The following is a 27,745-nucleotide window of genomic DNA, read 5'->3' as shown; positions in this document are numbered from 1 at the left end:
GGCCAAATACGGTATACACTGGAGTTGCTCACCAAGAAGGCATTGAATGTTCCTGACCGGCCCTGTTACAGTTTTGACTTATATCGGCTCTTAGAGACTAACCCAGAAAGACTCTCAGCTCATTTTTTTTGTACCTTTATTTAACTAGGCAAGTCAGTTAAGAACAAATTCTTATTTTCAATGACGGCCTAGGAACAGTGGGTTAACTGCCTGTTGAGGGGCAGAACGACAGATTTGTACCTTGTTAGCTCGGGGATTTGAACTTGCAACCTTCCGGTTATTAGTCCAACGCTCTAACCACTAGGCTACCCTGCCGCTCTTAGAGTCTTACCCAGAAAGACTCCCAGCTCTTAGAGACTAACCCAGAAAGACTCTCAGCTCTTAAAGACTAACCGAGAAAGACTCAAAGCTCTTAAAGACTAACCCAGAAAGACTCTCAGCTCTTAGAGACTTACCCAGAAAGACTCCCAGCTCTTAGAGACTTACCCAGAAAGACTCCCAGCTCTCAGAGACTTACCCAGAAAGACTCAAAGCTCTTAAAGACTAACCCAGAAAGACTCCCAACTCTTAGAGACTTACCCAGGAAGACTCTCAGCTCTTAGAGACTTACCCAGAAAGACTCCCAGCTCTTAGAGACTAACCCAGAAAGACTCCCAACTCTTAGAGACTTACCCAGGAAGACTCTCAGCTCTTAGAGACTTACCCAGGAAGACTCTCAGCTCTTAGAGACTTACCCAGAAAGACTCCCAGCTCTTAGAGACTAACCCAGAAAGACTCCCAACTCTTAGAGACTTACCCAGGAAGACTCTCAGCTCTTAGAGACTTACCCAGGAAGACTCTCAGCTCTTAGAGACTTACCCAGGAAGACTCTCAGCTCTTAGAGACTTACCCAGGAAGACTCCCAGCTCTCAGAGACTTACCCAGGAAGACTCTCAGCTCTTAGAGACTTACCCAGGAAGACTCCCAGCTCTTAGAGACTTACCCAGGAAGACTCTCAGCTCTTAGAGACTTACCCAGGAAGACTCCCAGCTCTCAGAGACTTACCCAGGAAGACTCTCAGCTCTTAGAGACTTACCCAGGAAGACTCTCAGCTCTTAGAGACTTACCCAGGAAGACTCTCAGCTCTTAGAGACTTACCCAGAAAGACTCCCAGCTCTCAGAGACTTACCCAGGAAGACTCTCAGCTCTTAGAGACTTACCCAGAAAGACTCCCAGCTCTCAGAGACTTACCCAGGAAGACTCTCAGCTCTTAGAGACTTACCCAGGAAGACTCTCAGCTCTTAGAGACTTACCCAGGAAGACTCTCAGCTCTTAGAGACTTACCCAGGAAGACTCTCAGCTCTTAGAGACTTACCCAGAAAGACTCCCAGCTCTCAGAGACTTACCCAGGAAGACTCTCAGCTCTCAGAGACTTACCCAGGAAGACTCCCAGCTCTTAGAGACTTACCCAGGAAGACTCTCAGCTCTTAGAGACTTACCCAGGAAGACTCCCAGCTCTTAGAGACTTACCCAGGAAGACTCTCAGCTCTTAGAGACTTACCCAGGAAGACTCCCAGCTCTCAGAGACTTACCCAGGAAGACTCCCAGCTCTCAGAGACTTACCCAGGAAGACTCTCAGCTCTTAGAGACTTACCCAGGAAGACTCCCAGCTCTTAGAGACTTACCCAGGAAGACTCTCAGCTCTTAGAGACTTACCCAGGAAGACTCTCAGCTCTTAGAGACTTACCCAGGAAGACTCCCAGCTCTCAGAGACTTACCCAGGAAGACTCTCAGCTCTCAGAGACTAACCCAGGAAGACTCCCAGCTCTTAGAGACTTACCCAGGAAGACTCTCAGCTCTTAGAGACTAACCCAGGAAGACTCTCAGCTCTTAGAGACTTACCCAGGAAGACTCTCAGCTCTTAGAGACTAACCCAGGAAGACTCCCAGCTCTCAGAGACTTACCCAGGAAGACTCTCAGCTCTTAGAGACTTACCCAGGAAGACTCTCAGCTCTTAGAGACTTACCCAGGAAGACTCTCAGCTCTTAGAGACTTAACCAGGAAGACTCCCAGCTCTTAGAGACTTACCCAGGAAGACTCTCAGCTCTTAGAGACTTACCCAGAAAGACTCCCAGCTCTTAGAGACTTACCCAGGAAGACTCTCAGCTCTTAGAGACTTACCCAGAAAGACTCCCAGCTCTTAGAGACTTACCCAGGAAGACTCCCAGCTCTTAGAGACTTACTCAGGAAGACTCTCAGCTCTTAGAGACTTACCCAGAAAGACTCCCAGCTCTCAGAGACTTACCCAGGAAGACTCTCAGCTCTTAGAGACTTACCCAGAAAGACTCCCAGCTCTCAGAGACTTACCCAGGAAGACTCTCAGCTCTTAGAGACTTACCCAGGAAGACTCTCAGCTCTTAGAGACTTACCCAGGAAGACTCTCAGCTCTTAGAGACTAACCCAGGAAGACTCCCAGCTCTCAGAGACTTACCCAGGAAGACTCTCAGCTCTTAGAGACTTACCCAGGAAGACTCTCAGCTCTTAGAGACTTACCCAGGAAGACTCTCAGCTCTTAGAGACTTACCCAGGAAGACTCTCAGATCTTAGAGACTTACCCAGGAAGACTCCCAGCTCTTAGAGACTTACCCAGGAAGACTCTCAGCTCTTAGAGACTTACCCAGGAAGACTCCCAGCTCTCAGAGACTTACCCAGGAAGACTCCCAGCTCTCAGAGACTTACCCAGGAAGACTCTCAGCTCTCAGAGACTTACCCAGGAAGACTCTCAGCTCTTAGAGACTTACCCAGGAAGACTCCCAGCTCTTAGAGACTTACCCAGGAAGACTCTCAGCTCTTAGAGACTTACCCAGGAAGACTCTCAGCTCTTAGAGACTTACCCAGGAAGACTCCCAGCTCTCAGAGACTTACCCAGGAAGACTCTCAGCTCTCAGAGACTAACCCAGGAAGACTCCCAGCTCTTAGAGACTTACCCAGGAAGACTCTCAGCTCTTAGAGACTAACCCAGGAAGACTCTCAGCTCTTAGAGACTTACCCAGGAAGACTCTCAGCTCTTAGAGACTAACCCAGGAAGACTCCCAGCTCTCAGAGACTTACCCAGGAAGACTCTCAGCTCTTAGAGACTTACCCAGGAAGACTCTCAGCTCTTAGAGACTTACCCAGGAAGACTCTCAGCTCTTAGAGACTTACCCAGGAAGACTCTCAGCTCTTAGAGACTTACCCAGAAAGACTCCCAGCTCTCAGAGACTTACCCAGGAAGACTCTCAGCTCTTAGAGACTTACCCAGGAAGACTCCCAGCTCTTAGAGACTTACCCAGGAAGACTCTCAGCTCTTAGAGACTTACCCAGGAAGACTCCCAGCTCTTAGAGACTTACCCAGGAAGACTCTCAGCTCTTAGAGACTTACCCAGAAAGACTCCCAGCTCTTAGAGACTTACCCAGGAAGACTCTCAGCTCTTAGAGACTTACCCAGAAAGACTCCCAGCTCTTAGAGACTTACACAGGAAGACTCCCAGCTCTTAGAGACTTACCCAGGAAGACTCCCAGCTCTCAGAGACTTACCCAGGAAGACTCTCAGCTCTTAGAGACTTACCCAGGAAGACTCTCAGCTCTTAGAGACTTACCCAGGAAGACTCTCAGCTCTTAGAGACTTACCCAGGAAGACTCTCAGCTCTTAGAGACTTACCCAGGAAGACTCTCAGCTCTTAGAGACTTACCCAGGAAGACTCTCAGCTCTCAGAGACTTACCCAGGAAGACTCTCAGCTCTCAGAGACTAACCCAGGAAGACTCTCAGCTCTTAGAGACTTACCCAGAAAGACTCCCAGCTCTTAGAGACTTACCCAGGAAGACTCTCAGCTCTTAGAGACTTACCCAGAAAGACTCCCAGCTCTTAGAGACTTGCCCAGGAAGACTCCCAGCTCTTAGAGACTTACCCAGGAAGACTCTCAGCTCTTAGAGACTTACCCAGGAAGACTCCCAGCTCTTAGAGACTTACCCAGGAAGACTCCCAGCTCTTAGAGACTTACCCAGGAAGACTCTCAGCTCTTAGAGACTAACCCAGGAAGACTCCCAGCTCTCAGAGACTTACCCAGGAAGACTCTCAGCTCTTAGAGACTTACCCAGGAAGACTCTCAGCTCTTAGAGACTTACCCAGGAAGACTCTCAGCTCTTAGAGACTTACCCAGGAAGACTCTCAGCTCTTAGAGACTTACCCAGAAAGACTCCCAGCTCTCAGAGACTTACCCAGGAAGACTCTCAGCTCTTAGAGACTTACCCAGGAAGACTCCCAGCTCTTAGAGACTTACCCAGGAAGACTCTCAGCTCTTAGAGACTTACCCAGGAAGACTCCCAGCTCTTAGAGACTTACCCAGGAAGACTCTCAGCTCTTAGAGACTTACCCAGAAAGACTCCCAGCTCTTAGAGACTTACCCAGGAAGACTCTCAGCTCTTAGAGACTTACCCAGAAAGACTCCCAGCTCTTAGAGACTTACACAGGAAGACTCCCAGCTCTTAGAGACTTACCCAGGAAGACTCCCAGCTCTCAGAGACTTACCCAGGAAGACTCTCAGCTCTTAGAGACTTACCCAGGAAGACTCTCAGCTCTTAGAGACTTACCCAGGAAGACTCTCAGCTCTTAGAGACTTACCCAGGAAGACTCTCAGCTCTTAGAGACTTACCCAGGAAGACTCTCAGCTCTTAGAGACTTACCCAGGAAGACTCTCAGCTCTCAGAGACTTACCCAGGAAGACTCTCAGCTCTCAGAGACTAACCCAGGAAGACTCTCAGCTCTTAGAGACTTACCCAGAAAGACTCCCAGCTCTTAGAGACTTACCCAGGAAGACTCTCAGCTCTTAGAGACTTACCCAGAAAGACTCCCAGCTCTTAGAGACTTGCCCAGGAAGACTCCCAGCTCTTAGAGACTTACCCAGGAAGACTCTCAGCTCTTAGAGACTTACCCAGGAAGACTCCCAGCTCTTAGAGACTTACCCAGGAAGACTCCCAGCTCTTAGAGACTTACCCAGGAAGACTCTCAGCTCTTAGAGACTTACCCAGGAAGACTCTCAGCTCTTAGAGACTTACCCAGGAAGACTCCCAGCTCTTAGAGACTTACCCAGGAAGACTCTCAGCTCTTAGAGACTAACCCAGAAAGACTCTCAGCTCTTAGAGACTTACCCAGGAAGACTCTCAGCTCTTAGAGACTTACCCAGGAAGACCCCCAGCTCTTAGAGACTTACCCAGGAAGACCCCCAGCTCTTAGAGACTTACCCAGGAAGACTCCCAGCTCTCAGAGACTTACCCAGGAAGACCCCCAGCTCTTAGAGACTTACCCAGAAAGACTCTCAGCTCTTAGAGACTTACCCAGGAAGACTCCCAGCTCTTAGAGACTTACCCAGGAAGACTCCCAGCTCTTAGAGACTTACCCAGGAAGACTCCCAGCTCTTAGAGACTTACCCAGGAAGACTCTCAGCTCGTAGAGACTTACCCAGGAAGACTCCCAGCTCTTAGAGACTTACCCAGAAAGACTCTCAGCTCTTAGAGACTTACCCAGGAAGACTCCCAGCTCTTAGAGACTTACCCATGAAGACTCCCAGCTCTTAGAGACTTACCCAGGAAGACTCCCAGCTCTTAGAGACTTACCCAGGAAGACTCTCAGCTCTTAGAGACTTACCCAGGAAGACTCCCAGCTCTTAGAGACTTACCCAGGAAGACTCTCAGCTCTTAGAGACTAACCCAGAAAGACTCTCAGCTCTTAGAGACTTACCCAGGAAGACTCTCAGCTCTTAGAGACTTACCCAGGAAGACCCCCAGCTCTTAGAGACTTACCCAGGAAGACCCCCAGCTCTTAGAGACTTACCCAGGAAGACTCCCAGCTCTCAGAGACTTACCCAGGAAGACTCTCAGCTCTTAGAGACTTACCCAGGAAGACTCTCAGCTCTTAGAGACTTACCCAGGAAGACTCTCAGCTCTTAGAGACTTACCCAGGAAGACTCCCAGCTCTTAGAGACTTACCCATGAAGACTCCCAGCTCTTAGAGACTTACCCAGGAAGACTCCCAGCTCTTAGAGACTTACCCAGGAAGACTCTCAGCTCTTAGAGACTTACCCAGGAAGACTCCCAGCTCTTAGAGACTTACCCGGGAAGACTCTCAGCTCTTAGAGACTAACCCAGAAAGACTCTCAGCTCTTAGAGACTTACCCAGGAAGACTCTCAGCTCTTAGAGACTTACCCAGGAAGACCCCCAGCTCTTAGAGACTTACCCAGGAAGACCCCCAGCTCTTAGAGACTTACCCAGGAAGACTCCCAGCTCTCAGAGACTTACCCAGGAAGACTCTCAGCTCTTAGAGACTTACCCAGGAAGACTCTCAGCTCTTAGAGACTTACCCAGGAAGACTCTCAGCTCTTAGAGACTTACCCAGGAAGACTCTCAGCTCTCAGAGACTTACCCAGGAAGACTCTCAGCTCTCAGAGACTAACCCAGGAAGACTCTCAGCTCTTAGAGACTTACCCAGAAAGACTCCCAGCTCTTAGAGACTTACCCAGGAAGACTCCCAGCTCTTAGAGACTTACCCAGGAAGACTCTCAGCTCTTAGAGACTTACCCAGAAAGACTCCCAGCTCTTAGAGACTTACCCAGGAAGACTCCCAGCTCTTAGAGACTTACCCAGGAAGACTCTCAGCTCTTAGAGACTTACCCAGGAAGACTCCCAGCTCTTAGAGACTTACCCAGGAAGACTCCCAGCTCTTAGAGACTTACCCAGGAAGACTCTCAGCTCTTAGAGACTTACCCAGGAAGACTCTCAGCTCTTAGAGACTTACCCAGGAAGACTCCCAGCTCTTAGAGACTAACCCAGAAAGACTCTCAGCTCTTAGAGACTTACCCAGGAAGACCCCCAGCTCTTAGAGACTTACCCAGGAAGACCCCCAGCTCTTAGAGACTTACCCAGGAAGACTCCCAGCTCTGAGAGACTTACCCAGGAAGACCCCCAGCTCTTAGAGACTTACCCAGGAAGACTCTCAGCTCTTAGAGACTTACCCAGAAAGACTCTCAGCTCTTAGAGACTTACCCAGGAAGACTCTCAGCTCTTAGAGACTTACCCAGAAAGACTCTCAGCTCTTAGAGACTTACCCAGGAAGACTCCCAGCTCTTAGAGACTAACCCAGAAAGACCCAGCTCTTAGAGACTAACCCAGGAAGACTCTCAGCTCTTAGAGACTTACCCAGGAAGACTCTCAGCTCTCAGAGACTAACCCAGGAAGACTCTCAGCTCTTACAGACTTACCCAGGAAGACTCCCAGCTCTTAGAGACTAACCCAGGAAGACTCTCAGCTCTTAGAGACTTACCCAGGAAGACTCTCAGCTCTTAGAGACTTACCCAGGAAGACTCTCAGCTCTTAGAGACTTACCCAGAAAGACTCTCAGCTCTTAGAGACTTACCCAGGAAGACTCTCAGCTCTTAGAGACTTACCCAGGAAGACTCTCAGCTCTTAGAGACTAACCCAGGAAGACTCCCAGCTCTTAGAGACTTGCCCAGAAAGACCCCCAGCTCTTAGAGACTTACCCAGGAAGACTCTCAGCTCTTAGAGACTTACCCAGGAAGACTCCCAGCTCTTAGAGACTTACCCAGGAAGACTCTCAGCTCTTAGAGACTTACCCAGGAAGACTCTCAGCTCTTAGAGACTTACCCAGGAAGACTCCCAGCTCTCAGAGACTTACCCAGGAAGACTCTCAGCTCTTAGAGACTTACCCAGGAAGACTCCCAGCTCTTAGAGACTTACCCAGGAAGACTCTCAGCTCTTAGAGACTTACCCAGGAAGACTCCCAGCTCTCAGAGACTTACCCAGGAAGACTCTCAGCTCTTAGAGACTTACCCAGGAAGACTCTCAGCTCTTAGAGACTTACCCAGGAAGACTCTCAGCTCTTAGAGACTTACCCAGGAAGACTCCCAGCTCTCAGAGACTTACCCAGGAAGACTCTCAGCTCTTAGAGACTTACCCAGGAAGACTCTCAGCTCTTAGAGACTTACCCAGGAAGACTCTCAGCTCTTAGAGACTTACCCAGAAAGACTCCCAGCTCTCAGAGACTTACCCAGGAAGACTCTCAGCTCTTAGAGACTTACCCAGAAAGACTCCCAGCTCTCAGAGACTTACCCAGGAAGACTCTCAGCTCTTAGAGACTTACCCAGGAAGACTCTCAGCTCTTAGAGACTTACCCAGGAAGACTCTCAGCTCTTAGAGACTTACCCAGGAAGACTCTCAGCTCTTAGAGACTTACCCAGAAAGACTCCCAGCTCTCAGAGACTTACCCAGGAAGACTCTCAGCTCTCAGAGACTTACCCAGGAAGACTCCCAGCTCTTAGAGACTTACCCAGGAAGACTCTCAGCTCTTAGAGACTTACCCAGGAAGACTCCCAGCTCTTAGAGACTTACCCAGGAAGACTCTCAGCTCTTAGAGACTTACCCAGGAAGACTCCCAGCTCTCAGAGACTTACCCAGGAAGACTCCCAGCTCTCAGAGACTTACCCAGGAAGACTCTCAGCTCTTAGAGACTTACCCAGGAAGACTCCCAGCTCTTAGAGACTTACCCAGGAAGACTCTCAGCTCTTAGAGACTTACCCAGGAAGACTCTCAGCTCTTAGAGACTTACCCAGGAAGACTCCCAGCTCTCAGAGACTTACCCAGGAAGACTCTCAGCTCTCAGAGACTAACCCAGGAAGACTCCCAGCTCTTAGAGACTTACCCAGGAAGACTCTCAGCTCTTAGAGACTAACCCAGGAAGACTCTCAGCTCTTAGAGACTTACCCAGGAAGACTCTCAGCTCTTAGAGACTAACCCAGGAAGACTCCCAGCTCTCAGAGACTTACCCAGGAAGACTCTCAGCTCTTAGAGACTTACCCAGGAAGACTCTCAGCTCTTAGAGACTTACCCAGGAAGACTCTCAGCTCTTAGAGACTTACCCAGGAAGACTCCCAGCTCTTAGAGACTTACCCAGGAAGACTCTCAGCTCTTAGAGACTTACCCAGAAAGACTCCCAGCTCTTAGAGACTTACCCAGGAAGACTCTCAGCTCTTAGAGACTTACCCAGAAAGACTCCCAGCTCTTAGAGACTTACCCAGGAAGACTCCCAGCTCTTAGAGACTTACTCAGGAAGACTCTCAGCTCTTAGAGACTTACCCAGAAAGACTCCCAGCTCTCAGAGACTTACCCAGGAAGACTCTCAGCTCTTAGAGACTTACCCAGAAAGACTCCCAGCTCTCAGAGACTTACCCAGGAAGACTCTCAGCTCTTAGAGACTTACCCAGGAAGACTCTCAGCTCTTAGAGACTTACCCAGGAAGACTCTCAGCTCTTAGAGACTAACCCAGGAAGACTCCCAGCTCTCAGAGACTTACCCAGGAAGACTCTCAGCTCTTAGAGACTTACCCAGGAAGACTCTCAGCTCTTAGAGACTTACCCAGGAAGACTCTCAGCTCTTAGAGACTTACCCAGGAAGACTCTCAGATCTTAGAGACTTACCCAGGAAGACTCCCAGCTCTTAGAGACTTACCCAGGAAGACTCTCAGCTCTTAGAGACTTACCCAGGAAGACTCCCAGCTCTCAGAGACTTACCCAGGAAGACTCCCAGCTCTCAGAGACTTACCCAGGAAGACTCTCAGCTCTCAGAGACTTACCCAGGAAGACTCTCAGCTCTTAGAGACTTACCCAGGAAGACTCCCAGCTCTTAGAGACTTACCCAGGAAGACTCTCAGCTCTTAGAGACTTACCCAGGAAGAAACTCAGCTCTTAGAGACTTACCCAGGAAGACTCCCAGCTCTCAGAGACTTACCCAGGAAGACTCTCAGCTCTCAGAGACTAACCCAGGAAGACTCCCAGCTCTTAGAGACTTACCCAGGAAGACTCTCAGCTCTTAGAGACTAACCCAGGAAGACTCTCAGCTCTTAGAGACTTACCCAGGAAGACTCTCAGCTCTTAGAGACTAACCCAGGAAGACTCCCAGCTCTCAGAGACTTACCCAGGAAGACTCTCAGCTCTTAGAGACTTACCCAGGAAGACTCTCAGCTCTTAGAGACTTACCCAGGAAGACTCTCAGCTCTTAGAGACTTACCCAGGAAGACTCTCAGCTCTTAGAGACTTACCCAGAAAGACTCCCAGCTCTCAGAGACTTACCCAGGAAGACTCTCAGCTCTTAGAGACTTACCCAGGAAGACTCCCAGCTCTTAGAGACTTACCCAGGAAGACTCTCAGCTCTTAGAGACTTACCCAGGAAGACTCCCAGCTCTTAGAGACTTACCCAGGAAGACTCTCAGCTCTTAGAGACTTACCCAGAAAGACTCCCAGCTCTTAGAGACTTACCCAGGAAGACTCTCAGCTCTTAGAGACTTACCCAGAAAGACTCCCAGCTCTTAGAGACTTACACAGGAAGACTCCCAGCTCTTAGAGACTTACCCAGGAAGACTCCCAGCTCTCAGAGACTTACCCAGGAAGACTCTCAGCTCTTAGAGACTTACCCAGGAAGACTCTCAGCTCTTAGAGACTTACCCAGGAAGACTCTCAGCTCTTAGAGACTTACCCAGGAAGACTCTCAGCTCTTAGAGACTTACCCAGGAAGACTCTCAGCTCTTAGAGACTTACCCAGGAAGACTCTCAGCTCTCAGAGACTTACCCAGGAAGACTCTCAGCTCTCAGAGACTAACCCAGGAAGACTCTCAGCTCTTAGAGACTTACCCAGAAAGACTCCCAGCTCTTAGAGACTTACCCAGGAAGACTCTCAGCTCTTAGAGACTTACCCAGAAAGACTCCCAGCTCTTAGAGACTTGCCCAGGAAGACTCCCAGCTCTTAGAGACTTACCCAGGAAGACTCTCAGCTCTTAGAGACTTACCCAGGAAGACTCCCAGCTCTTAGAGACTTACCCAGGAAGACTCCCAGCTCTTAGAGACTTACCCAGGAAGACTCTCAGCTCTTAGAGACTTACCCAGGAAGACTCTCAGCTCTTAGAGACTTACCCAGGAAGACTCCCAGCTCTTAGAGACTTACCCAGGAAGACTCTCAGCTCTTAGAGACTAACCCAGAAAGACTCTCAGCTCTTAGAGACTTACCCAGGAAGACTCTCAGCTCTTAGAGACTTACCCAGGAAGACCCCCAGCTCTTAGAGACTTACCCAGGAAGACCCCCAGCTCTTAGAGACTTACCCAGGAAGACTCCCAGCTCTCAGAGACTTACCCAGGAAGACCCCCAGCTCTTAGAGACTTACCCAGAAAGACTCTCAGCTCTTAGAGACTTACCCAGGAAGACTCCCAGCTCTTAGAGACTTACCCAGGAAGACTCCCAGCTCTTAGAGACTTACCCAGGAAGACTCCCAGCTCTTAGAGACTTACCCAGGAAGACTCTCAGCTCGTAGAGACTTACCCAGGAAGACTCCCAGCTCTTAGAGACTTACCCAGAAAGACTCTCAGCTCTTAGAGACTTACCCAGGAAGACTCCCAGCTCTTAGAGACTTACCCATGAAGACTCCCAGCTCTTAGAGACTTACCCAGGAAGACTCCCAGCTCTTAGAGACTTACCCAGGAAGACTCTCAGCTCTTAGAGACTTACCCAGGAAGACTCCCAGCTCTTAGAGACTTACCCAGGAAGACTCTCAGCTCTTAGAGACTAACCCAGAAAGACTCTCAGCTCTTAGAGACTTACCCAGGAAGACTCTCAGCTCTTAGAGACTTACCCAGGAAGACCCCCAGCTCTTAGAGACTTACCCAGGAAGACCCCCAGCTCTTAGAGACTTACCCAGGAAGACTCCCAGCTCTCAGAGACTTACCCAGGAAGACTCTCAGCTCTTAGAGACTTACCCAGGAAGACTCTCAGCTCTTAGAGACTTACCCAGGAAGACTCTCAGCTCTTAGAGACTTACCCAGGAAGACTCCCAGCTCTTAGAGACTTACCCATGAAGACTCCCAGCTCTTAGAGACTTACCCAGGAAGACTCCCAGCTCTTAGAGACTTACCCAGGAAGACTCTCAGCTCTTAGAGACTTACCCAGGAAGACTCCCAGCTCTTAGAGACTTACCCGGGAAGACTCTCAGCTCTTAGAGACTAACCCAGAAAGACTCTCAGCTCTTAGAGACTTACCCAGGAAGACTCTCAGCTCTTAGAGACTTACCCAGGAAGACCCCCAGCTCTTAGAGACTTACCCAGGAAGACCCCCAGCTCTTAGAGACTTACCCAGGAAGACTCCCAGCTCTCAGAGACTTACCCAGGAAGACTCTCAGCTCTTAGAGACTTACCCAGGAAGACTCTCAGCTCTTAGAGACTTACCCAGGAAGACTCTCAGCTCTTAGAGACTTACCCAGGAAGACTCTCAGCTCTCAGAGACTTACCCAGGAAGACTCTCAGCTCTCAGAGACTAACCCAGGAAGACTCTCAGCTCTTAGAGACTTACCCAGAAAGACTCCCAGCTCTTAGAGACTTACCCAGGAAGACTCCCAGCTCTTAGAGACTTACCCAGGAAGACTCTCAGCTCTTAGAGACTTACCCAGAAAGACTCCCAGCTCTTAGAGACTTACCCAGGAAGACTCCCAGCTCTTAGAGACTTACCCAGGAAGACTCTCAGCTCTTAGAGACTTACCCAGGAAGACTCCCAGCTCTTAGAGACTTACCCAGGAAGACTCCCAGCTCTTAGAGACTTACCCAGGAAGACTCTCAGCTCTTAGAGACTTACCCAGGAAGACTCTCAGCTCTTAGAGACTTACCCAGGAAGACTCCCAGCTCTTAGAGACTAACCCAGAAAGACTCTCAGCTCTTAGAGACTTACCCAGGAAGACTCTCAGCTCTTAGAGACTTACCCAGGAAGACCCCCAGCTCTTAGAGACTTACCCAGGAAGACCCCCAGCTCTTAGAGACTTACCCAGGAAGACTCCCAGCTCTGAGAGACTTACCCAGGAAGACCCCCAGCTCTTAGAGACTTACCCAGGAAGACTCTCAGCTCTTAGAGACTTACCCAGAAAGACTCTCAGCTCTTAGAGACTTACCCAGGAAGACTCTCAGCTCTTAGAGACTTACCCAGAAAGACTCTCAGCTCTTAGAGACTTACCCAGGAAGACTCCCAGCTCTTAGAGACTAACCCAGAAAGACCCAGCTCTTAGAGACTAACCCAGGAAGACTCTCAGCTCTTAGAGACTTACCCAGGAAGACTCTCAGCTCTCAGAGACTAACCCAGGAAGACTCTCAGCTCTTACAGACTTACCCAGGAAGACTCCCAGCTCTTAGAGACTAACCCAGGAAGACTCTCAGCTCTTAGAGACTTACCCAGGAAGACTCTCAGCTCTTAGAGACTTACCCAGGAAGACTCTCAGCTCTTAGAGACTTACCCAGAAAGACTCTCAGCTCTTAGAGACTTACCCAGGAAGACTCTCAGCTCTTAGAGACTTACCCAGGAAGACTCTCAGCTCTTAGAGACTAACCCAGGAAGACTCCCAGCTCTTAGAGACTTGCCCAGAAAGACCCCCAGCTCTTAGAGACTTACCCAGGAAGACTCTCAGCTCTTAGAGACTTACCCAGGAAGACTCTCAGCTCTTAGAGACTTACCCAGGAAGACTCCCAGCTCTCAGAGACTTACCCAGGAAGACTCCCAGCTCTTAGAGACTTACCCAGGAAGACTCTCAGCTCTTAGAGACTTACCCAGGAAGACTCTCAGCTCTTAGAGACTTACCCAGGAAGACTCCCAGCTCTCAGAGACTTACCCAGGAAGACTCCCAGCTCTTAGAGACTTACCCAGGAAGACTCTCAGCTCTCAGAGACTTACCCAGGAAGACTCTCAGCTCTTAGAGACTTACCCAGGAAGACTCTCAGCTCTTAGAGACTTACCCAGGAAGACTCTCAGCTCTCAGAGACTTACCCAGGAAGACTCTCAGCTCTTAGAGACTTACCCAGGAAGACTCCCAGCTCTCAGATACTTACCCAGGAAGACTCTCAGCTCTTAGAGACTTACCCAGGAAGACTCTCAGCTCTTAGAGACTAACCCAGGAAGACTCTCAGCTCTTAGAGACTTACCCAGGAAGACTCCCAGCTCTTAGAGACTTACCCAGGAAGACTCCCAGCTCTTAGAGACTTACCCAGAAAGACTCTCAGCTCTTAGAGACTTACCCAGAAAGACTCCCAGCTCTTAGAGACTTACCCAGGAAGACTCCCAGCTCTTAGAGACTTACCCAGAAAGACTCTCAGCTCTTAGAGACTTACCCAGAAAGACTCCCAGCTCTTAGAGACTTACCCAGAAAGACTCTCAGCTCTTAGAGACTTACCCAGGAAGACTCTCAGCTCTTAGAGACTTACCCAGGAAGACTCTCAGCTCTTAGAGACTTACCCAGAAAGACTCACAGCTCTTAGAGACTTACCCAGGAAGACTCTCAGCTCTTAGAGACTTACCCAGGAAGACTCTCAGCTCTTAGAGACTTACCCAGGAAGACTCTCAGCTCTTAGAGACTTACCCAGGAAGACTCTCAGCTCTTAGAGACTTACCCAGAAAGACTCACAGCTCTTAGAGACTTACCCAGGAAGACTCTCAGCTCTTAGAGACTAACCCAGGAAGACTCTCAGCTCTTAGAGACTTACCCAGGAAGACTCCCAGCTCTTAGAGACTTACCCAGGAAGACTCCCAGCTCTTAGAGACTTACCCAGAAAGACTCTCAGCTCTTAGAGACTTACCCAGAAAGACTCCCAGCTCTTAGAGACTTACCCAGGAAGACTCCCAGCTCTTAGAGACGTACCCAGAAAGACTCTCAGCTCTTAGAGACTTGCCCAGAAAGACTCCCAGCTCTTAGAGACTTACCCAGAAAGACTCTCAGCTCTTAGAGACTTACCCAGGAAGACTCTCAGCTCTTAGAGACTTACCCAGGAAGACTCTCAGCTCTTAGAGACTTACCCAGAAAGACTCACAGCTCTTAGAGACTTACCCAGGAAGACTCTCAGCTCTTAGAGACTTACCCAGGAAGACTCTCAGCTCTTAGAGACTTACCCAGAAAGACTCTCAGCTCTTAGAGACTTACCCAGGAAGACTCCCAGCTCTCAGAGACTTACCCAGGAAGACTCTCAGCTCTTAGAGACTTACCCAGGAAGACTCTCAGCTCTTAGAGACTAACCCAGGAAGACTCTCAGCTCTTAGAGACTTACCCAGGAAGACTCCCAGCTCTTAGAGACTTACCCAGGAAGACTCCCAGCTCTTAGAGACTTACCCAGAAAGACTCTCAGCTCTTAGAGACTTACCCAGAAAGACTCCCAGCTCTTAGAGACTTACCCAGGAAGACTCCCAGCTCTTAGAGACTTACCCAGAAAGACTCTCAGCTCTTAGAGACTTACCCAGAAAGACTCCCAGCTCTTAGAGACTTACCCAGAAAGACTCTCAGCTCTTAGAGACTTACCCAGGAAGACTCTCAGCTCTTAGAGACTTACCCAGGAAGACTCTCAGCTCTTAGAGACTTACCCAGAAAGACTCACAGCTCTTAGAGACTTACCCAGGAAGACTCTCAGCTCTTAGAGACTTACCCAGGAAGACTCTCAGCTCTTAGAGACTTACCCAGGAAGACTCCCAGCTCTTAGAGACTTACCCAGGAAGACTCTCAGCTCTTAGAGACTTACCCAGAAAGACTCTCAGCTCTTAGAGACTTACCCAGGAAGACTCCCAGCTCTTAGAGACTTACCCAGGAAGACTCTCAGCTCTTAGAGACTTACCCAGAAAGACTCTCAGCTCTTAGAGACTTACCCAGGAAGACTCCCAGCTCTTAGAGACTTACCCAGGAAGACTCTCAGCTCTTAGAGACTTACCCAGGAAGACTCCCAGCTCTTAGAGACTTACCCAGGAAGACTCCCAGCTCTTAGAGACTTACCCAGGAAGACTCCCAGCTCTTAGAGACTTACCCATGAAGACTCCCAGCTCTTAGAGACTAACCCAGGAAGACCCAGCTGATTTATATCTGTATTCCACTGTCTCGGAGCTCTACAGACAATTCCTTCAACCTCATGGCTTGGTTTCTGCTCTGATGCGCACTGTCAACTTAAAGTTGACTCATGCTGCCAAACATACCCTTGTAAAACTGACCATCCTACCAATCCTCGACTTTGGCGATGTCATTTACAAAATAGCCTCCAATACCCTACTCAACAAATTGGATGCAGTCTATCACAGTGCAATCCGTTTTATCACCAAAGCCCCATATACTACCCACCATTGCGACCTGTACGCTCTCGTTGGCTGGCCCTCGCTTCATACTCGTCGCCAAACCCACTGGCTCCATGTCATCTACAAGACCCTGCTAGGTAAAGTCCCCCCTTATCTCAGCTCGCTGGTCACCATAGCATCTCCCACCTGTAGCACACGCTCCAGCAGGTATATCTCTCTAGTCACCCCCAAAACCAATTCTTTCTTTGGCCGCCTCTCCTTCCAGTTCTCTGCTGCCAATGACTGGAACGAACTACAAAAATCTCTGAAACTGGAAACACTTATCTCCCTCACTAGCTTTAAGCACCAACTGTCAGAGCAGCTCACAGATTACTGCACCTGTACATAGCCCACCTATAATTTAGCCCAAACAACTACCTCTTTCCCAACTGTATTTAATTTTTATTTATTTATTTATTTTGCTCCTTTGCACCCCATTATCTTTTTATTTCTACTTTGCACATTCGTCCATTGCAAAACTACCATTCCAGTATTTTACTTGCTATATTGTATTTACTTTGCCATCATGGCCTTTTTTGCCTTTACCTCCCTTCTCACCTCATTTGCTCACATTGTATATAGACTTGTTTATACTGCATTATTGACTGTATGTTTGTTTTTACTCCATGTGTAACTCTGTGTCGTTTTATCTGTCGAACTGCTTTGCTTTATCTTGGCCAGGTCGCAGTTGTAAATGAGAACTTGTTCTCAACTTGCCTACCTGGTTAAATAAAGGTGTTCTCAACTAGCCTACCTGGTTAAATAAAGGTGTTCTCAACTAGCCTACCTGGTTAAATAAAGGTGTTCTCAACTAGCCTACCTGGTTAAATGAAGGTGTTCTCAACTAGCCTACCTGGTTAAATAAAGGTGTTCTCAACCAGCCTACCTGGTTAAATAAAGGTGTTCTCAACTAGCCTACCTGGTTAAATAAAGGTGTTCTCAACTAGCCTACCTGGTTAAATAAAGGTGTTCTCAACTAGCCTACCTGGTTAAATAAAGGTGTTCTCAACTTGCCTACCTGGTTAAATAAAGGTGTTCTCAACTAGCCTACCTGGTTAAATAAAGGTGTTCTCAACTAGCCTACCTGGTTAAATAAAGGTAAAATAAATAAATAAAAGTGCGCACTGGACCTTAAAGTATATAGATAGGTTTGTGCCTTTCCAAATCATGTCCAATCAATTGAATTTACCACAGGTGGACTCCAATAAAGTTGTAGAAACATCTCAAGGATGATCAATGGCAGCAGGATGCAAATAAATAATTTATGTAAATAAATGTTTGTTTTTAATTTTTTTAAACATTTTCAAACATTTCTAAAAACCTGTTTTTGCATTTTCATTATGGGGTATTGTGTGTAGATTGATGAGGCAAAATATATATTTTAGAATAAGGCTGTAATGTAGCAACATGTGTGAGAGGACCATGTGAAGTCCTCAGTGATGTGGACAATGAGGAACTTGAAGCTCTTGACCCTCTCCACTGCGTCCTTGTGGATGGGGGTGGGGGTGTGGGTGTGGGGGTGGGTGTGGGTGTGGATGGGGGTGTGGGTCTGGGTGGGTGTGGTTGGGGGTGTGCCCCCACCCCTGTTCTTCACCATCAGCTCCTTGGTCTTGCTGACATTGAGAGAGAGGTTGTTGTCATGGCACCACGCTGCCAGGGTTCTGACCTCCTCCCTGTAGTCCAGGACCAGCTCCTTGGTCTTGTTGACATTGAGAGAGAGGTTGTTGTCATGGCACCACACTGCCAGGGTTCTGACCTCCTCCCTGTAGTCCAGGACCTGCTCCTTGGTCTTGTTGACATTGAGAGAGAGGTTGTTGTCATGGCACCACACTGCCAGGGTTCTGACCTCCTCCCTGTAGTCCAGGACCTGCTCCTTGGTCTTGCTGACGTTGAGAGAGAGTTTGTTATCGGGCACACTGTCAGTTCTCTGACCTCCTCCCTATAAGCTGTCTCATTGTCGTCGGTGATCTGGCCAACCTCCGTCGTGTCGTCAGCAAACTTGATGATGGAGTTAGAGTTGTGCGTGTCTACATGGCTGTGAGGGGCCCCCGTGTTGAGGATCAGGGTGGCATATGTGTTGTTACCTACCCTTACCATCTGGGGGTGCGGCCCGTCAGGAGGTCCAGGATCCAGTTGCAGAGGGAGGTGTTCTTGGAGTCCTGGGTGTCCTGGGAGTCCTGGGTGTCCGGGATGATGAAGTTGATGTGTGCCTTGACCAGCCTGTGTGTATGTGTGTTTGTGTGTGTTTACAGAGACTACCTCATCTGTCCAGCAGAGGGCAGGGCAGAGCTGGGAGCAGTGTGTGTGTGTGTGTGTGTGTGTGTGTATACAGAGACCACCTCATCTGTCCAGCAGAGGGCAGGACAGAGCTGGGGGCAGTGTGTGTGTGTGTGTGTGTGTATACAGAGACCACCTCATCTGTCCAGCAGAGGGCAGGGCAGAGCGTGTGTGTGTGTGTGTGTGTGTGTGTGTGTGTGTGTGTATATACAGAGACCACCTGATCTGTCCAGCAGAGGGCAGGACAGAGCTGGGGGCAGTGTGTGTGTGTGTGTGTGTGTGTGTGTATATACAGAGACCACCGCATCTGTCCAGCAGAGGGCAGGGCAGAGCTGGGGGCAGCAGACAAACCTTTGGTGTGATGTAGTATTCTCTGCATCAGGACGGGGTACTTGGTGATCCTCTGGGTGACTAACAGAATGCACTCTGGGATACCTAGCCTCCGGACGATACTGCTACTCATCTTCTTCTTAAAAGTCACACACACAGGAAGACAGAATTGATTAGATGCAACAGTTAGATGACTAGACACAGAGATGATATGTGATATTGGTTTAGCTGATGTCTAATGATAATGGATGCTGCAAATGAGTAGTGGACGGTAAGTGCTTACCCTGATGAAGGCCTGGAAGCGTTTGTCTTTGGAGTGCAGCTCCTTGTAGATGTTTACGGCCTCGTTGTGGCGGCTGCAGAACTTCCCGTAAACTCTCTTCATTATCGCTGCTTTGGTCCCTGAGAACTGAAAAACAGCAACAGGCCATGATATGTGTTACGTTTCCCCTGTTTCTGTCTTTTGGGTTTGTATGTGTGTGTTTCAGGAAAGGGCTTCCTTGGATTCCAAGCAGCTGATTGGTCGGCCCCATTGCTAATTGGCGCTCTGACCCCGCCCTCTCGTCAGGGGATACAGTTGTCTTCAATTACCGACTCTTTCTGCAGCTTTAAAAGCCAGTGTTACTTTGTTAGGAAAAGAGAGCTTCTTCGTATGTGCTGTGTTGGTTGTAGGGTTGGTATAAGTTGTATGTGCTGTGTTGGTTGGTATACGTTGTATGTGCTGTGTTGGTTGTAGTGTTGGTATACGTTGTATGTGCTGTGTTGGTTGTAGGGTTGGTATAAGTTGTATGTGCTGTGTTGGTTGTAGGGTTGGTATAAGTTGTATGTGCTGTGTTGGTTGTAGTGTTGGTATACGTTGTATGTGCTGTGTTGGTTGTAGGGTTGGTATAAGTTGTATGTGCTGTGTTGGTTGTAGGGTTGGTATAAGTTGTATGTGCTGTGTTGGTATAAGTTGTATGTGCTGTGTGGTTGTAGGGTTGGTATAAGTTGTATGTGCTGTGTTGGTTGTAGGGTTGGTATAAGTTGTATGTGCTGTGTTGGTTGTAGGGTTGGTATAAGTTGTATGTGCTGTGTTGGTTGGTATACGTTGTATGTGCTGTGTGGTTGTAGTGTTGGTATAAGTTGTATGTGCTGTGTTGGTTGGTATACGTTGTATGTGCTGTCCTTCCAGGACCTCCTCAACTGTCTCTATGATGTGGTGTAGAGAGACAACATGCCCTCCTTCCAGGACCTCCTCAATTGCCTCTATGATGTGGTGTAGAGAGACTACATGCCCTCCTTCCAGGACCTTCTCAACTGTCTCTATGATGTGGTGTAGAGAGACAACATGCCCTCCTTCCAGGACCTCCTCCACTGCCTCTATGATGTGGTGTAGAGAGACACCAGGAGCTCCTCAACTGTTTCTATAGTGTGTGGGGGGAGGAGGATGTTGTGGTGTAGTGTGGTGTTCTGTAGTGTGGTGTTCTGTAGTGTGGTGTTCTGTAGTGTGGTGTTCTGTAGTGTGGGCTCTCTCCCTCCTCTAACCTGTGTCTCCAGGATGTCTCCTATCTTGTTGATGATGAATCCTCCGTCCTCCCCCTCCTGCTGGCTCTCTCTCTTCCTCTCCAGGAGACGTGTCAGGAAGGAGGTGTGGAGGTCCAGGAGCTCCCCCAGGGCAGGGAACAGCCTGTCTACTGTCTGAGGCTCCAGCTGCAGCTCCTTCACCAGACCCTTACTGTACACCTCCATCATGATCAGCAGGGTCCTCACGTGGTGCATCTCTGTCTGCATCAACTCTGGAGGGGGGAGATACATGGGGGGGGAGATACAGGGAGGGATTAAGGATGGGGGGGGAGATACAGGGAGGGATTAAGGATGGGGGGGGAGATACAGGGAGGGATTAAGGATGGGGGGGAGATACAGGGAGGGATTAAGGATGGGGGGGAGATACAGGGAGGGATTAAGGATGGGGGGGGAGATACAGGGAGGGATTAAGGATGGGGGGGGAGATACAGGGAGGGATTAAGGATGGGGGGGGAGATACAGGGAGGGATTAAGGATGGGGGGGGAGATACAGGGAGGGATTAAGGTTGGGAGGGGAGATACAGGGAGGGATTAAGGTTGGGAGGGGAGATACAGGGAGGGATTAAGGTTGGGAGGGGAGATACAGGGAGGGATTAAGGTTGGGAGGGGAGATACAGGGAGGGATTAAGGTTGGGAGGGGAGATACAGGGAGGGATTAAGGTTGGGAGGGGGAGATACGGTGAGGGGTTAAAGGTTAGGAGGGGGAGATACGGAGAGGGGGAGATACAGGGAGGGGTTAAAGGTTGGGAGGGGAGATACAGGGAGGGATTAAGGTTGGGAGGAGAGATACAGGGAGGGATTAAGGTTGGGAGGGGAGATACAGGGAGGGATTAAGGTTGGGAGGGGGAGATACGGTGAGGGGTTAAAGGTTAGGAGGGGGAGATACGGAGAGGGGGAGATACAGGGAGGGGTTAAAGGTTGGGAGGGGAGATACAGGGAGGGATTAAGGTTGGGAGGAGAGATACAGGGAGGGATTAAGGTTGGGAGGGGAGATACAGGGAGGGATTAAGGTTGGGAGGGGGAGATACGGTGAGGGGTTAAAGGTTAGGAGGGGGAGATACGGTGAGGGGTTAAAGGTTAGGAGGGGGAGATACAGAGAGGGGGAGATACAGGGCGGGGTTAAAGGTTAGGAGGGGGAGATACAGGGAGGGGTTAAGGGTTAGGAGGGGGAGATACAGGGAGGGATTAAGGTTAGGAGGGGGAGATACAGGGAGGGAGGGGTTAAGGTTGGGAGGGGAGATACAGGGAGGGAGGGTTTAAGGTTAGGAGGGAGGGAGGGGTTAGGAGGGGGAGATACAAGGAGGGAGGGGTTAGGAGGGGCAGATACAAGGAGGGAGGGGTTAGGAGGGGCAGATACAAGGAGGGAGGGGTTAGGAGGGGCAGATACAAGGAGGGAGGGGTTAGGAGGGGGAGATACAGGGAGGGAGGGGTTAGGAGGGGGAGATACAGGGAGGGGTTAAAGGTTAGGAGGGGGAGATACAGGGAGGGAGGGAGGGGTTTAAAGGTTAGGAGGGGGAGATACAGGGAGGGAGGGATTAAGGTTAGGAGGGGGAGATACAGGGAGGGAGGGGTTAAGGTTAGGAGGGGGAGATACAGGGAGGGAGGGGTTAAGGTTAGGAGGGGGAGATACAGGGAGGGAGGGGTTAAGGTTAGGAGGGGGAGATACAGGGAGGGAGGGGTTAAGGTTAGGAGGGGGAGATACAGGGAGGGAGGGGTTAAGGTTAGGAGGGGGATACAGGGAGGGAAGGGTTAAGGTTAGGAGGGGGAGATACAGGGAGAGAGACTCTAAATAGAGGGGTAGTAGTTTATTGTAACTCTAGATAGAGAGGTAGTAGTGCCGGGTAACTCTAAATAGAGGGGTAGTAGTGCATTGTAACTCTAGATAGAGGGGTTGTAGTGCATTGTAACTCTAGATAGAGGGGTAGTAGTAGTGTATTGTAACTCTAGATAGAGGGGTAGTAGTGTATTGTAACTCTAGATAGAGGGGTAGTAGTGCATTGTAACTCTAGATAGAGGGGTAGTAGTGTATTGTAACTCTAGATAGAGGGGTAGTAGTGTATTGTAACTCTAGATAGAGGGGTAGTAGTGCATTGTAACTCTAGATAGAGGGGTAGTAGTGCATTGTAACTCTAGATAGAGGGGTAGTAGTGTATTGTAACTCTAGATAGAGGGGTAGGAGTGTATTGTAGCTCTAGATAGAGGGGTAGGAGTGTATTGTAGCTCTAGATAGAGGGGTAGTAGTGCATTGTAACTCTAGATAGAGGGGTAGTAGTGTATTGTAACTCTAGATAGAGGGGTAGGAGTGTATTGTAGCTCTAGATAGAGGGGTAGGAGTGTATTGTAGCTCTAGATAGAGGGGGTAGTAGTGTATTGTAACTCTAGATAGAGGGGTAGTAGTGCATTGTAACTAGAGTGGGGTAGTAGTGCATTGTAACTCTAGATAGAGGGGTAGTAGTGTATTGTAACTCTAGATAGAGGGGTAGTAGTGCCGGGTAACTCTAGATAGAGGGGTAGTAGTGCATTGTAACTCTAGATAGAGGGGTTGTAGTGCATTGTAACTCTAGATAGAGGGGTAGGAGTGTATTGTAGCTCTAGATAGAGGGTTAGTAGTGCATTGTAACTAGAGTGGGGTAGCAGTGGTAGGTACAGTAGCAGTGGTAGGTACTGTAGCAGTGGTAGGTACTGTGGTATGTACTGTAGCAGTTGTAGGTACAGTAGCAGTGGTAGGTACAGTAGCAGGTACTGTAGCAGTTGTAGGTACTGTAGCAGTGGTAGCTACAGTAGCAGTGGTAGGTACAGTAGCAGTGGTAGGTAGTGTAGCAGTGGTAGGTACCGTAGATGACTTCCTGTCTCTTGATGACGTCCTTCTTCAGATGTTTGAGGAAGTTGCTGTCCATAACGTTGCTCCAGGAGTCTGCCTCCAGCTCTTTCAGGTCTTCCTCAAACTCCCCCATCAGCTGACTGTCAATCATCTCTATGCCTAGATTATGAAACACCACACTCAGATAGCATTCACAGGTATTTATCTAGACATTATCGTAGACACTATAATCCAGACACATTTACGGGAGCAATTAGGAATAAGTGCCTCGCTCAGCTCGGGTATTCGAACCAGCGACCTTTCGGTTACTGACACAACACTAACCTCTAGGCTACCTGACGCTTTACCTTTATTGGGAGCTGGGTGTAACGTGTGTTTACTGGGGTCTGGGGGTAACGTGTGTTTGCTGGGGGTAACGTGTGTTTACTGGGGTCTGGGGTAACGTGTGTTTACTGGGGTCTGGGGGTAAAGTGTGTTTACTGGGGGCAACGTGTGTTTACTGGTGGCTGGGGGTAACGTGGTCTATAGTAGTGTTCTGGTCTGGTCTATAGTAGTGTTCTGGTCTGGTCTATAGTAGTGGTCTGGTCTATAGTAGTGGTCTGGTCTATAGTAGTGTTCTGGTCTATAGTAGTGGTCTGGTCTAAAGTAGTGTTCTGGTCTGGTCTATAGTAGTGGTCTCGTCTATAGCAGTGTTCTGGTCTATAGTAGTGGTCTCGTCTACAGTAGTGTTCTGGTCTGGTCTATAGTATTGGTCTTGTCTATAGTAGTGTTCTGGTCTGGTCTATAGTAGTGGTCTCGTCTATAGTAGTGTTCTGGTCTATAGTAGTGGTCTGGTCTATAGTAGTGTTCTGGTCTGGTCTATAGTAGTGTTCTGGTCTATAGTAGTGTTCTGGTCTGGTCTATAGTAGTGTTCTGGTCTATAGTAGTGTTCTGGTCTGGTCTATAGTAGTGTTCTGGTCTATAGTAGTGTTCTGGTCTATAGTAGTGGTCTGGTCTATAGTAGTGTTCTGGTCTGGTCTATAGTAGTGTTCTGGTCTGGTCTATAGTAGTGGTCTGGTCTGGTCTATAGTAGTGTTCTGGTCTAAAGTAGTGTTCTGGTCTATAGTATCAAATAAAATTTGATTTGATTTAGTAGTGTTCTGGTCTATAGTAGTGTTCTGGTCTCGTCTATATTAGTGGTCTCGTCTATAGTAGTGTTCTGGTCTATAGTAGTGGTCTCGTCTATAGTAGTGGTCTCGTCTATAGTAGTGTTCTGGTCTGGTCTATAGTAGTGTTCTGGTCTCGTCTATATTAGTGGTCTCGTCTATATTAGTGGTCTGGTCTATAGTAGTGGTCTCGTCTATAGTAGTGGTCTCGTCTATAGTAGTGTTCTGGTCTGGTCTATAGTAGTGTTCTGGTCTGGTCTATAGTAGTGTTCTGGTCTGGTCTATAGTAGTGTTCTGGTCTAGTCTATAGTAGTGTTCTGGTCTATAGTAGTGTTCTGGTCTATAGTAGTGTTCTGGTCTGGTCTATAGTAGTGTTCTGGTCTGGTCTATAGTAGTGTTCTGGTCTAGTCTATAGTAGTGTTCTGGTCTATAGTAGTGTTCTGGTCTATAGTAGTGTTCTGGTCTGGTCTATAGTAGTGTTCTGGTCTATAGTAGTGTTCTGTTCTGGTCTATAGTAGTGTTCTGGTCTGGTCTATAGTAGTGTTCTGGTCTGGTCTATAGTAGTGGTCTCGTCTATAGTAGTGGTCTGGTCTATAGTAGTTCTGGTCTGGTCTATAGTAGTGTTCTGGTCTATAGTAGTGTTCTGGTCTGGTCTATAGTAGTGGTCTGGTCTATATTAGTGTTCTGGTCTGGTCTATATGAGTGGTCTGGTCTATAGTAGTGTTCTGGTCTAAAGTAGGGAACTAAACAGGAAATAGGGTGCCATTTGAGATGCATTTAAAGACACAAAGCATGTTAGTCATTCTATCCATAGCTGTTGAGAGAGATTAGTAACCTACGAACCTTCGTCTGTGAATGACTCTGTAGATTCATTGACCAGGTTGGTCTTGCACAGAGAGTCAGTAGAATGGGACAGGTACCGCAGACCCTTGATAGGCATGTCATCAAACACCTGGTGACTGGAGAGAGGACAGAGAGAGAGAGGACAGAGAGAGAGAGAGGACATAGAGAGAGGAAACAGAGAGAGGACATAGAGAGAGAGAGGACAGAGAGTCAGTAGAATGGGACAGGTACCGCATACCCTTGATAGGCATGTCATCAAACACCTGGGAGCTCATTTATTAATATTAGAAGCTATTCTAAAAAATACTACTATTGTAAACTCCAAATAACTTCACAGATCTTCATTGTAAAGGGTTTAAACACTGTTTCCCATGCTTTTTCAATTAACCATAAACAATTAATGAACATGCACCTGTGGAACGGTCGTTAAGACACTGACAGCTTACAGATGGTTGGCAATTAAGATCACGTTTAACAACACCTGTACAGGATTGTTACATCCAAACATCACACCTGCGGGACAGGTACAGGATGGCAACAACAACTGCCCGAGTTACACCAGGAATGTACAATCCCTCCATCAGACTGTCCGCAATAGGCAAAGAGAGGCTGGACTGAGGGATTGTAGGACTGTTGTAAGTCAGGTCCTCACCAGATATCACCGGCAACAACGTCGCCTATGGGCACAAACCCACCATCGCTGGACCAGACAGGACTGGCAAAAAAGTGCTCTTCACGGACGAGTCACTGTTTTGTCTCACCAGGGGTGATGGTCGGATAAGTGTTTATCGATGACAGAATTGAGTGCCGGGGCGGTAGTCATTTAGTTCAGTTATCTTTGCCTTTGTGGGTACAGGAACGAATGGTAGCCATCTTGAAGCATGTAGGGACAATAGACTGGGATAGGGAGCGATTGAAAATGTCTGTAAACACACCAGCCACACATGCTCTGAGGACGCGGCTAGGGATGCCGTCTGGGACAGCAGCCTTGTGAGGGTTAACACATTTAAATGTTTTACTCACGTCAGCCATGGAGAAGGAAAGGGGGTGGGGGACGCAGTCCTTGTTAGCGGACCGGAATTGTGGCACTGTATTATCCTCAAAGCGGGCAAATAAGTTGTTTAGTTTGTCTTGAAGCGTGACGTCGGTTTCCGTGACGTGGCTGGTTTTCTTTTTGTAGTCCGTGATTTCCTGTAGACCCTGCCACATACTTCTCGTGTCTGAGCCATTGAATTGCGAATCCACCTTGTTGCTGTACTGGCATTTCGCTTGTTTGATTGCCTTGCGGAGGGAGTACCTACACTGTTTATATTCAGTCATATTTCCAGACCTCTTTCCATGGTTAAATAAGGTGGATCACGCTTTCAGTTTTGTGCGAATGCCGCCTTCCATCCACGGTTTCTGGTTAGAGTTTTAATAGTCACAGTGGGTACAACATCTCCAATGCACTTCTTTATAAATGTCAGCATATAGGTCGATGTTGTTCTCTGCGGCTGAGCGGAAAATATTCCAGTCCGCGTGATCAAAATATTCTTGAAACGTGGCTTCCGATGGGTCTGACCAATGTTGAATGGTTCTACCTATAGGACGATAGGAGCAAGATGGCATCGTGGTCAGTTTTGCTGAAGGGAGGGCGGGGGAGGGCTTTGTAAGCATCACGGAAGTTTTGCCCTTGCATGTAGCATAATCAATATGTTGGAAGAATTTAGGTAGACTTGTTCTCAAATTTGCTTTGTTAAAATCCCCAGCTACAATAAATGCAGCCTCAGGATATATGGTTTCCAGTTTACATAGTCCAGTGAAGTTCCGTGATGTCCGCCTTGCTGTCTGCTTGAGGGGGAATCTACACAGCTGTGACTATAACGGAAGAGAATTCTCTTGGTAGGTAAAATGGCCGGCATTTGATTGTAAGGAATTTGGGTGAGCAGAAGGACTTGAGTTCCTGGATGTTGTTATGATTACACAATGAGTCGTTAATCATAAAGAATACACCCAAACCGTTCTTCTTGCCAGACAGGTGTTCATCTCTGTCAGCGTGATGCATGGAGAAGCCCAGTGGCTGAACCGATTCCAACAACATATGTTTCCGTGAAGCAGAGAATGTTACAATCCCTGATGTCTATCTTAGCATTTATGAACATTTGAACATCTTGGCCATGTTCTGTTATAATCTACACCCGGCACAGCCAGAAGAGGACTGGCCACCCCTCATAGCCTGGTTCCTCTCTAGGTTTCTTCCTAGGTTTTGGCCTTTCTAGGGAGTTTTTCCTAGCCACCGCGCTTCTACACCTGCATTGCTTGCTGTTTGGAGTTTTAGGCTGAGTTTCTGTACAGCACTTTGAGATATCAGCTGATGTAAGAAGGGCTTTATAAATACATTTGATTTGATGTCTATATGGAAGGCAACCTTTGCTCGAATTTCGTCTTCCTTGTTTTCAAGAGACTGGACATTGGATAGTAGTATACTCGGGAGCGGTGGGCGATGTGCACATCTACAGAGCCTGACCAGGTGGCCGCTTCGTCTGCCCCTTCTGCCGTTGTTTTGGGTCGACTACTGGAATTAGATCCATTGTCCT

At 48.5% G+C, this 27,745-nt stretch overlaps 1 protein-coding gene across 3 annotated transcripts in view; it reads right to left on the bottom strand.

The window, feature by feature from the left end:
• Positions 1–27,745, bottom strand: part of LOC116359630 (A-kinase anchor protein 13-like) — a 92,674-nt gene that overhangs the window by 37,633 nt on the left and 27,296 nt on the right. For 2 of the 3 annotated variants that reach the window (XM_031812657.1, XM_031812658.1), the window contains exons 6-10: positions 25,170–25,285; positions 23,194–23,340; positions 20,322–20,572; positions 19,081–19,206; positions 18,819–18,936 (exon numbers count right to left, since the gene is read on the bottom strand). In XM_031812657.1, the coding sequence (XP_031668517.1) occupies positions 18,819–18,936; positions 19,081–19,206; positions 20,322–20,572; positions 23,194–23,340; positions 25,170–25,285 (758 nt within the window). The remainder of the gene's footprint in view (positions 1–18,818; positions 18,937–19,080; positions 19,207–20,321; positions 20,573–23,193; positions 23,341–25,169; positions 25,286–27,745) is intronic. The other variant, XM_031812659.1, reaches the window with a different exon arrangement.

The sequence above is a fragment of the Oncorhynchus kisutch genome, unplaced genomic scaffold (assembly GCF_002021735.2).
Source record: "Oncorhynchus kisutch isolate 150728-3 unplaced genomic scaffold, Okis_V2 Okis03b-Okis08b_hom, whole genome shotgun sequence".
NCBI classification, from domain to species: Eukaryota; Metazoa; Chordata; class Actinopteri; order Salmoniformes; family Salmonidae; genus Oncorhynchus; species Oncorhynchus kisutch.
This window is presented reverse-complemented; position numbering and strand designations above follow the sequence as displayed.